Source organism: Trachurus trachurus (genome assembly GCF_905171665.1).
Source record: "Trachurus trachurus genome assembly, chromosome: 16".
NCBI classification, from domain to species: domain Eukaryota; kingdom Metazoa; phylum Chordata; class Actinopteri; order Carangiformes; family Carangidae; genus Trachurus; species Trachurus trachurus.
This window is the reverse complement of record NC_139902.1, coordinates 29,518,151-29,530,328: the sequence shown is the minus strand read 5'-3', so window position 1 is coordinate 29,530,328 and position 12,178 is coordinate 29,518,151. Positions and strand designations below refer to the sequence as shown.

General features: G+C 40.9%; 1 protein-coding gene across 1 annotated transcript in view; it reads right to left on the bottom strand.

Annotated features, from left to right (window-relative positions):
• Window positions 1-12,178, bottom strand: part of LOC310999491 (semaphorin-7A) — a gene marked incomplete at both ends in the record, with an annotated part of 49,439 nt that overhangs the window by 19,302 nt on the left and 17,959 nt on the right. Inside the window, 5 exons of the mRNA XM_083989938.1 lie at window positions 2,726-2,901; window positions 4,471-4,610; window positions 4,993-5,100; window positions 10,330-10,435; window positions 11,569-11,664. Of these exons, the coding sequence (XP_083846064.1) occupies window positions 2,726-2,901; window positions 4,471-4,610; window positions 4,993-5,100; window positions 10,330-10,435; window positions 11,569-11,664 (626 nt within the window). The remainder of the gene's footprint in view (window positions 1-2,725; window positions 2,902-4,470; window positions 4,611-4,992; window positions 5,101-10,329; window positions 10,436-11,568; window positions 11,665-12,178) is intronic.

The following is a 12,178-nucleotide window of genomic DNA, read 5'->3' as shown; positions in this document are numbered from 1 at the left end:
CACACGGAGGCGGGAATGGCCAGGTACTGTACATGTAACTCGGCACTTTGTGAGTCTGAGATAAATGTACGGAGACACGACGAGACGAGACGAAGGGCGGAATAACACAAAGAGCTGGGGTTCAGTGAGAGGCTGAAACACACACACACACACACCACACCACACCATTAGTATGAAGCAATGTCTGCTCGACCTCCCCCGATACCAGTTGCATGGGTCTTGCATTTGTGCCTCGTTAAAGTAAAGAGGTTTTTCTTTTGTCTCATGTGAAAATCCCGTCACGGAATTCACAAGAAAAAGAAAAGGATGCTGTGGGGCCAATTGTTTTTCAGCTGTAGATCCTCTTTTCCTCCTCCTCCTCCTCCTCTTCCTCCTCCTCCTCCTCCTCCTTCTCCTCCTCGGGTCGTAGCTATACCACTTTTGTTTTTTAGGTGACACAGAAAGAAAATGTGCTAATTTTTAACCTTAAGGTGGTTTTGTGTGTTTGTGTCTGCCGACAGATTCAGGTTTCAGTCTGGTGTTCTGTAGCCGGAGGCGACCGCAGCTCAACACAGATCATTTAACTGAAATCGAATTTTGTCAGATCTGTGACCAAGCAAACATTTATAGGCATCTACCGTCTGCTCCCCCCAAGTACCCCTGCACAGCTCTCTGCATAACTGCCCACCCACACACAGCAGGGCCAGAGGATTAGACCGAGTCTGTTGTTTGTACGTCGTCTCTGTGGTTTAATAGTGGTGGTGAGGATTTGCAGGAAATGGAAAACGCTGTAAACTGGTCACATGAAAGTATATAGTCAATACTTTCAATTTCTTCTTATATCTAGTATATCTTGTTTTTGCAGTGAATACAGCTGCACAACTGGCAACCTGCCAGGGAGACGTGAGGTTGCAGGATGACCGGAAAGCTTGCATCATAAACGGGAGCTTCAGATGCTGCACGACAGAGCTCGCGTCTGTTGTTCTTGTAAATAATAAAAGGAAATAAGGGGGTCGGAGTCAGTATCGTCTTTTAAGTCTTTACTTAAAACACATTTTCTTTTGTTTGTTTGTTTTCCTGATTTCATCTGACCACCTGATTTCCTCTGTTTTATCTGTCTGCTTCTACCCAGCCCTGCTGCTTTTATTGTCATTTGATTTTTTGTTATTTTATCCTCTGTGATTTTATCTCCTTGTTTTAACTGTCTGTGTAAACTCTCTCTTGTTTTAACTGCAATACCTCATTTTTCTCTGTTAAGAACTTTGTACATTTGTTTGATAAGTGCTCTATAAATAAAGTTTATTGACACATGACATGTCATTACATGACAAGTCGTGCATTTAGCAGGACTTTGTGAGCAATACTTCTTTAGGTGTGTAGCGCCACATTATGTAATACAATTCTTGAACGCAATATGTAATAAACGTTGTCACATTTTGTAATAATTTGTTACATAATGCACCAAATTATTAAAAATTTTTTATTAAAAAAGTGCAACACCTGGATTTTGTAATAATTCGGTAAATGATGTAACAACTTATTACAAAATGCGGCAAAGTTTATAACATATTGGGTCTTTTCATCGTAATAAATGACAAATACAAACCATTAACACACAACACATTAATACATAAAAACAAAAATACATACAGAAAACACATACTTAATACACATACAAAACAAAACATCCAAGACAAACACTTAAAGCAGATATCAGTGGAATGTTTTTGTTAATATAAGTCCTAAATAGTCCTATTTTCCGTCAGCAATCACTTACATGAAGTATTTCAGCCTAAACACGAGTCTCTCCGTCACTCTGCTCTGCTGTAACCCGAGGAGAAAATTTTCCTTGTGGGATACAAGTGTTATCCAATGAGGAGAGAGAACGGCATGAAGGGCTGTGTGTGCAGCCAAGGGATGCGCGTGAATGTGGTGACGTAGCACGAGGACCAATTGATGCCTGACAAGGGCGGGGGCTGCTAACTCATGGTGCGTTCAAAGAAACTCGTACTTTGTGTTTTTCCTTCCTGTGAAGTCATACCAGTTCGATCTGGTACGAGTTCACGGGTCGGAAGTTACGAGTGGCCGTTATAGGGAACTTTCACAGACAACAGGATGGTAAAAACACGAGCTACGGGTTACCTGGAACGCTACCAAGTCGTAGTTGTGACTTGAAGCTGTAACTTACGGTTTCAAAAGCCTGCCTTGAACGCAGCATTAGCCGAAACGGCCGCGAAGCTGATATCTGCTTTAACATATGTTACCCACTCCTACATTGAATCACTACACAACAAGGATACCAGGACCCAATTTACCAATATAGGCTACTAATGGTCAAAATTGCGATCAAAATAATAATCTCTTAGTTTCATTTTAAAACTAACCATGTTTCTTTGTTGTATAACATAATTCGGAAGGGCATTCCACTCCTTCATAGCTCTATATAATACTGTACCTTGAGAGAGTGCCCTGGGTAAAATAAAGTAACCTCCAGCAGCATGTCGAGTTGAATAATTATGTATCTTTGAACTACATAACTACATAAATGAAGAATTCAGTATTTATTCATGCTTAACTAATGCTTAATATGTGTGTACTTATTATAAAGTGTTATCCAACATTAGTCTCTGGATTCTTACTGCAGCAGAAACTGATGCTACAGAGGTTCATGGTGGTTTCACACTATGAGCCGAGGATCCGAATACAGTATGATCAGATCCCAGTGTGATAAGAGCCGTGGACTCACCAGGCGTTGTTGAACAGTCCGTACAAGACCCCCCTCTTGTCCTGCGCCGTCAGCACCACGGCCTGCTTCAGGTTGTTGTACTGCTGCTGAGTGTTGACCGTGCCGCACATGATCCGGGCCTTCATGAAGGTGGTCCACGAGTCCGGCAGCACGGGTTTAATGCCCCCTTCATCCACCTGGAGATAACACACAACAGCTCTGACGACAAAATCCCTTTGTTTTCCCTTCAGGATATCGACACTCCCTCTATCCCTCACTGGGAATAGTCTGACATTTAAAAAGCTTTCAACACAGAATATGGTCCAAGATGTCTGTAGATTATTTTAGCATATGTGTTACCAGCTTATGTGGCTTTGTTACAGCTGCTCTGCAACATAAAACTAGTCACAGACAGGTTGCTATAGCTACTCCAATCTGTCATAGCAAGAAGTGTGAGACAAAATGTTGGGTAACACTTTACTTGACGCCTATCTCTATAACACATATAACCATACTTATAATGCAGTTATAGCACTGTATAACTATAGTTAAACACTCATAAATGATCATAATGCTTTATAACAATAATCATAACACACTATAAAGCATTTTATCTTGACTTATGTGGTTAGGTATTATAATACGTTATAATTGTTTGTAACTCGCTGACAATGCCCACATTGATAATGCATTATACAGTAAATATAGTTATAATGTGTTATAATTGGCTTATAAACGTGTATAACTATCATTATAAACACTCATTAATCACATAAGACTTTATAACAATTAGCATAACACATTATAGAGCATTATAACTCTATTATAATACTAAGATCTTATAAGCCATTATAAAATGCTCTATGTTGTCTTATGCTTATTGTTATAAAGCCTTATGATAATTTATGAGTGTTTATAATGATAGTTATACACGTTTATAAGCCAATTATAACACATTATAACTATATTTATAATGCATTATCGATGTGGGCATTGGCAGCGAGTTACTAACAATTATAACGTATTATAATACCTGACCTTGTAAGTCATGATAAAATGCTTTATAGTGTGTTATGATTATTGTTATAAAGCATTATGATCATTTACAAGTGTTTATAATTATAGTTATACAGTGCTATAACTGCATTATAACTCATTATAAGTATGGTTATAATGTGTTATAGAGACAGGTGTCAAGTAAAGTGTTACCAAATGTTGTAATCTCTTTTAAACAGCTTTATCTTTTACATTTTTTGGAGCTGGATCATCATGAGTCACAGAGAGCAGCCGGTGTTCGGCCTTACAGCTGATTAGGAAACACCTGCTCTGACATCACTGATTGGAGAGTGTTGATTCCCCAGACAGTGAAGAGGAGGAGGGATGTTTCCAAATCCTTCATACTTTGTGTGATTTATTGTGCAGTAAAGAATATAAAAAACAGCGAAAAGCAGAAACAGGAAACTCTCAGTGGCTCCAGAAAAACCCTCTGCTTATGATGGGGTTTGTTCAAACTTTGAAGCCTTCGATCCTTTAGGGTCGTTTCATTAGTAATTCACTTAAAACCAGTGGTTTTTCTTTTTGAAACAAAATCTCCAGGCTTCACAAAATTATTCAGATGAAACAATCTCAGAAATCACTTTGAACTCATCTATGTACAGATATGTGCAGTGAGAGGAGAAGTATAGCGAGAGCGCTGGGTTTTCACCACATTTCCACAAACACAACCATCTATAATGTGATTTTTTTTAGGGTTTTTTTGTTTTTACTGTGCAGATTCGACCGATGCGCGCCCTGTACGGCTCCTCGTCCTCTCTGGCCGTCTTGTTGAACTCGCTGAAGAAGAAGTAGATCTCCTCCTTGTACTTTTGCGGAGACGGGATGATGGCGGCGCCGGCAAACTGTGGATCTGCATGATGATGAGATGTAAAATGTTCACTGAAATATTCTCCGTTTACAATTTAGCATCATCAGTATGTATCATCTTCGAGTGTTGTCTTATTTCATGATTACAGTCTATTGTCTTATTTGCAGTTATATAATTCTGTAAATAGAGGATATTGTGAGATTGAATACAAGTTTCAACAATTTCATCTCCCTGATTTGCATTTCACTGCTGTAAATAATACGACTCAAACCATGAGAACTGACAGTGAACGCACCAACATGTTAGTTTTCCCCATGGGAGTGATAGTAAGATGATTTACAGAGCGAGTACCACCCACCATCTCCATGTTCATTAGTCTAAACCTGTATACGGTTTCTGCATGACTCCCTCTCCTCCTACTCACTCTGCAGCCAAATGTTCTCCGACTTCAGGAGCTTCTGGGTGCCAAACGTTCGCCGGATCGAGCCGGCGTGACCTCGCGCCGACGACATGGCGGAATACAGATTCCCATCTGAGACAGAGAGGGGAGAAGAAAGAGGAAGGGTGAACTGTGAGGCAGACAGTCAGCGTGATGGATGGGTACAAGGTTCAGAGAGGAGAGGGAGCGATCGGAGCGACACAGGAGGGGGATTGACTGAAGCTGCTGGAGGAGAAGAAGACACACAGAGAGAACATTAAACACAGAGAAGAGAAGAGAGAGTGGAGATAGAAAAAAAAAAAAAGGCAGCAAGAGACAGGATGAAAAACAGGGGAGGAGCAGCAGCGCGAGGGGGGGAAGAACACATCAAGGCAGAATCGCTGACTGCACCAATGAGCAGCCGACAATCACCATATTCTTATAACCCCCCGCTGGGCTCCTTCTCCATAGCGGTTCAGAGGGGAAGCTTTTGAAATAGTTGAAGTAACATCTTAATTAAGGACTGATCGTTATTAGAACGGTGCTCAACTTAAGAGAAAAAAAGGAAGGGTCGGCCCGTTGCTTCGGCAATTGATCCTGCAGCGCGAACTAACCTCTCGCTAGTTCTCTACAAAACAATCCATCTTCATTAGACACTTTCCACTAACTAACAAACAATCAAGACAGTTCAATCCATCCCTCAGTATGTGAAGAGAAACTGAAAAGACAAAAAGGTTTTGATTGGAAAACATCTCTGTTCAGTTGATGTCACTCGATAATTAGGCGCAATTAGGAATCACACCCACAACATCCGCCCTTTTAATCACTCCAGAGCTGGAGCTGCAGAAGCTGAGCAATAAAAGGTGTGTGCACTGCAAAAACTCAAAATCTTACCAAGAATATTTGTCTTATTTCTAGTCAAAACAAACCTCATTCTTAAAATAAGACTCATTACATAAAAAGCAGCTTGTTTTTAGACACTTTTTTTCCTTCTTTCAAGTCTATTTTCACTTGAAATAAGTAGAAAAATCTGATAGTGGAGCAAGTTTTTCTTTCTTATTACAAGCACAAAAAAACCTGCTTTCACTGGCAGATTTTTCTACTTATTTCAAGTGAATATTAGTTTGAAATAAGTGAAAATGATCTAAAAGCAAGTTAATTTTTAGGTGATGAGTCTCATTTAAAGTGGAAAGACATTCGTTTTGACTGGAAATGAGACATTTTGACAAGAAATAAGACAAATATTCTTGGAAAGATTTGGAGTTTTTGCAGTGTGTGTGTGTGTGTGTGTGTGTGTGTGTGTGTGTGTGTGTTTTCCAGTAAGGTAGTAGTCTAAACATGAACATCTGCACAAACAGTGATATGTATAGGACACAGCAGACAATCAGTGGTGGGTCTGTGGACGTTGAACCGAGGCCAGATATTGAGTTTCCAGAGATATTTATGTACCTGGACACAGAGGGGAGTAATGGAGGTAAACACAAGCTGCAGGGCGAACACACACATGCAGCAGATGCATGGCTCTGCTTTAAAGGATTCATCAGCACGAACAAAACCATTAGGACCTCAAAGGATGTTCGATGTCCGCTGTGTTCGATTCCAATGATTAAAGCAAAATAAACCATGTTTGTTGTTTTCATTGACGACAAAGGCCGTATACTTGTTTCAAACTAATTTGCTTTTTTCTTTCTTTTTTTCTAAACCTAACCAAGCCATTATAATTAAGCCTGGTGACAGAGATAGATACACAGCACGGCACTCTGGCTTATAATTGTATTGTAACCACGACAACCAAGGTCCGGTATGTGCCGCCGTAGGGCCGCTATTTCAGGAGAAGGGTCATTAGAGAGGGTTGAATAACACAACCTGGATGGTTCTTCAGGGTTGAAGGACCCGATACGTGGTTATAAATAATTATAATAATACTAATTATGATTTTATTTAAAGGCAGTTTTCCAGGCAAAGCAAAAAGCGCTGTCCAGAGGTGAAAGAAAAGACGATTTCAAGAGATACTTAATAAAAACCAAGTGCTTGTGCATTCAAACACAAATACATGCTGAAGGCCATAACAGAGTCAGCTGCTCTGATGCTGAAATGCCAAATGTGACGCACAAATTTAAACCACTGAGGCAATTTTGTCCACAAATTCAGTATTTACCCAGGTACAAGAAAAAAAAGCTCCTAAGATCAAGAGGTCCTGTTCAGGGTTTACGTAAAGTCCATAAATCAGCACAACACAACATAATTTATTAAATCTTAAATCTTGCAGAGGAATGACTCTTTAAATTATTGTCAGGTACTTTAGATAAAAGCCTTCACTCATTTGCATGTTATGAATAGAGAGTGATAATATGAGACAGATCGCTCCTGGGAGCCCGACGCTCACAAGAGTCGCTCGACACAAATGAGCAAAGTTAATATAAAGAGCTGAAGGTGTCTTTGTTCCAAAATAAGAAATCTGAGCAGGTGACACCTGAAACAAGGTGAAGCCTTTTGAAATGGGACTCAGTGAGACTACTTCAGCCTTTGATTGTCCCCAATTACCTCATCCACTGCCTCTTTATGTGGCAATTACGCTGATTCAAAGGTGGAAAGTGTTTCTAACCGGGCATTATCATCATTATCCCAGCTTTTCATGACTGCAAACTTTTGTGCAGTTGTTCAATGAAAAGCAACATGAATGCAAAAATGAATGGAATAAAGTTAGAAGTGATTCATAAATGCTTTGTGGTAAAGGTTATCTCGTCTGATGTCATATCTGTAGGACGTTGTTTGTTGTTGGTGCCTTCAAAGACCAACGAATCATTGGTGCCATTGTTGCTGCTAAAATGGCACCACTATGGTTAAAGTTTGGTTAGGTGTCGATACAAAAATAACTTAGGGATCATGTTTTGGGGAGATATTGTAGTTTGGGTTGATAGAGCTACCTTTAACAATAGTGACCCTTAAAGGGAAACTTCACTCAAAATCAATAATTCACCAATTTTCTACTCACTGTCATGCTCAGGAAGGGTTTGGAGAAATTTCTGAGTTATAAAAACTCTTTTGGAGTTAGGGGTCCGGCTGGCAACGGATTTTCGTATAATGGCGGCGAATAGAGTCCATAACACACACTATGAAACATCCAGATACCTTCATACTGCTCGTCTGTACTGACCCAAGTGTCCTGAAGCCGCAACATGAAAAAGTTGTTCGGAAAAAAATAATGTGATCTCTGTTTTTATCCTTGTTGTAGCAGTAGCTCCCAGTGGCTCTGTTGATGTTTGTGCACATGCGCGAGATTTGCTTCGAGATGTTTGTTCGTCATTGTAAACCATTGGATATATGATGTAAACACGGAAGAACATCTCGCAGAAAATCTCTCACAGCCACTGGGAGCTACTGCTACAACAAGGATAAAAACAGAGATCACATTCATTTTTTCCAACAACTTTTCCATGTGGTGGCTTCAGGACACTTGGGTCAGTACAGACGAGCAGTGTGGAGGTATCTGGATGTTTCATAGTGTGTGTTTTGGACCATTAAAAAGTGAACTCTATCCGCCGCCATTATATGAAAATCCGTTGCCAGCTTTGATGCGTTTTGATGACTCTGAAAGTTCTCCAAACCCTTCCTTGGCATGACGGTGATGATTGGTGAGTTATTGATTTTGAGTGAAGTATCCCTTTAAGGGTCACTATTGTTAAAGGTAGCTCTACCAACTCAAACTACAATGTCTCCCCAAAACATGATCCCTAAGTTCTTTTTGTATCGACACCAGAGTTTTGATTGCAATTTCAATTGACGAATTATTGATTTTGGGTGAAGTATCCCTTTAAAAGTAGCCATTGCTAGCTGGGTAACTGTCAGCAAAATGGCAGCTTGATCATGGACTAATTGTTGTGCTCAGATCCTTGTTGTGTGTTTATTTGCTGCTTTGACCGTGCTTTGTAACACTTCACTGACCGAAGACATGAAGCGAAGGGAACCAATCGGGGTCGTGGTTAATTGGCGACTCGTTTGTTTCAGTCTGAGATGCTGCTGCTGTAGTTCAAAAAACATGGACACCTGAAGGAAGTTTGGCATATTGTGGCTCATAGCTGAATACGAAAAATAAATGCAGCAGTAAATTATGTTTATTTTGGAGGAGAGGAGACGCAGATGAGTGCACTATAATGTTATAGCCTTGATAACAGTTGAACGTTATTTCCGTCACATACGAGGAACACAATTTCACACCATACAACAATCACAGCTTAATATAAACGTATTTCATATCAGGCTACTGCAATAATACACAAAAATATGCATTCAAACCTCAACATACAACTTAAAATGTCTAAATGTTAACCGTTTAAGACGAGGGCTGCCATGTTTTGATGTTGTCGTGACGTCAAGTCGGAAAGTCGGAGCTCTGATATGATACCCGTGTTTCCGACCTGTAATTTCCGAGTTTGACGCAGTTCAATTCATTTTTTACAACTCGGAGCTTGTTTTTTCCGACTTCCGAGTTGTCTTGAAAGCAGCATTATAGGACGAATCGCCTTGTTGTTTACAACTACTACCGGGTAGAAAACCAGCATTCGAACAATAGTGACGGACGAGAGTTTTGCTATATATAGCCTATCTAATTTTTCATGTCACTATATCGCCGTTTAGACTAATCTGATGTTTGTAAAGTCTATAAAACCAATGATTGGAGAAACATTACTATTTACGTGTGCACATTTTTGTAATTAGTCATGGTTATCAGAGATTAGCTGGGCTAACGGTTAGCTACCTGTTTAACTTTAATAACTCAATGACTCAATAAACGGTCCATGAAAAAATATTTTCTCCAGCAGATATCTGAGTTACAACATGACTGAACTAACTGGAGTAGTTTCGTGTCGTGTCCAACAACGGGAGGGTTTTAACAGCTGAAGTCCTGGTGTTAGCTTAGCTACCGCCGTCAGCTTAGCTGCTGCCGTTAGCTGTCCGTCAGCTGCAGCAACTGATGCTTTCTAGACACCGTGTTCCCCCCAAACTGAATAAATACAACACATAGCAACACAAAACACACACACAGAAATAGTGATGTTTCTTCAGTCATTTCAGATTTGTCTAAACGGCGATAGGGCGTGAAAAAATATGATATATATAGCTAAACTCTCGTTCGTTACTATTGATCTCATTCAAATTACGTGCTGGTTTTCTACCCGGAAGTAGAATGTAAACAACAAGGAGATTCGGTCTATACTGTAGGACTCATACCGCTGGTCATGGGCATTGTAGGATTTTACGCCTTTAGAGGATTCAGTTTATTTCCTCTTGGTCGTCTACTCCCACAAACAGACATGCACTTTGTTTCCTGCGTTTTATTACCTGCAGGCAGGCTGATGGACCTCTGGGAGGGGTAGGGTGGTGAGATGTCAGAGGCTGCTGCAATTGGTCCGCTGCCCTGGACATCAGTCAGCACTGTGTCATTTACCTGTGGAGCGTAGGAGACGTTTCAGCCCGGAGGAGGAAGTCTGGCATTCTGAATCCAGTTTATTCCAGCCCTGTGTCTTTATGCATTATACATCTTACAGCTTTCTAGAAAAAAAAAGACCCACTTCCCCCTTTTTTTTGCCATCGTATCACTACAGTATAGAGGCACATACTCAAACATCCTGCACGGTAATAAATAAATCAACAGCATCATAGAACCATTAGAACAAATACATACGTGCTAATCATATTGATTTACAGTAACCCCAAAAAAGGAAGGATGAAGGGAAAGAAGGAAGGAAGGAAGAAAGGACAAAGGGATAAAAGGAAGGAAGGAAGGAAGGATGAAGGAAGGCAGGAAGGATGAAGGGAAAAAAGGAGGGAAGGAAGGAAGAAAGGACAAAGGGAAAAAAGGAAGGAAGGATGAAGGGAAAGAAGGAAAGAAGGAAGGAAGGAAGGACATAGGGAAAAAGGAAGGAAGGAAGGCAGGAAGGATGAAGGGAAAGAAGGAAGGAAGGATGAAGGGAAAAAAGGAAGGAAGGCAGGCAGGAAGGACGAAGGGAAAGAAGGAAGGAAGGAAGGCAGGAAGGAAGCACGAAGGAAGGAAGGAAGGAAGGAAGGAAGGAAGGAAGGAAGGAAGGAAGGAAGGAAGGAAGGAAGCACGAAGGAAGGAAGGAAGGAAGGAAGGAAGGAAGGAAGGAAGGAAGGAAGGAAGGAAGGAAGGAAGGAAGGAAGGAAGGAAGGAAGGAAGGGAAAGGGAAAAGGAAGGAAAGAAAGATGGAGGAGGGAGGCAACAGATTGGGCCAATTAGATCAAAAGAGGAAGGAAGAAGAAGGAAGGACGAAGGGAACGAAGGAAGGAAGGAAGGACGGAAGGAAAGGAAAGGAAAAAGGAAGGAAAGAAAAATGGAGGGAAGGAAAAGATTAGGTCAAGGAAGGAAGCAGAAGGGTGGGCGAAAGGAAAGAAGGAAGGAAAGAAGGAAAGAAGGAAGGAAGGAAGGAAGAATGATTGTGGAAAGAAGGAAGGGAGAAAGGAAGGATGGAGGAAGGGAGCAGATTGGGTCAATTTGACAGGAGGAACATTTCCTATGCAGCAGTAGAATATGTGGCAGCGTTTTCTGTAAGAAGCTCTTACCAGCATCCAGCACCTCGGGCTTCCAGCGTTTGTCCCACATACTATGAACGTGTCGTTTACTTTCTGAATGACTGTGATGAAATTATCACACTCCAGCTGTGGGAAGAAAGAAAAAGTGAGCGTGAGTGCAGACAAAAAAGAAAAGGGGGACAAAGGCAGAAAATGAGTCAGGAAACAGGGGAGACAGCAGAGAAAAACACACAGATTGGGGATGAGGGGATTAAAGATGCGAGAGAGAGACAGGGAGGCAAAAGTGGAGTGTGTGTGTGTGTGTGTGAAAAACTGATTAGAGAGAAAGAGACGGCACAAAGGGAGAGACGACGAGACAAGACGGCGGGCAAGCGAGGGATTGAGAGGAAGGTGGAATAGAGGGCTAGAAAAACAAAACAAGTGTACGACACAAAACAGATTACGAGAGAAAAAAGCGGATTGCTCAGTGAGGGAGAGAGAGGTTTAAGAAAAATTTGGAGGCGATCCACATGCTCTGATCATTTTTGGCAGACGGGACACAGGAGGCTTAGCCCTGCAGTACGGCACCGCAATACTCCATATGCATCACTTATTCATTAAGTACAGAAAAATGGACTGCTTTCCCCAAGACATTACTGAA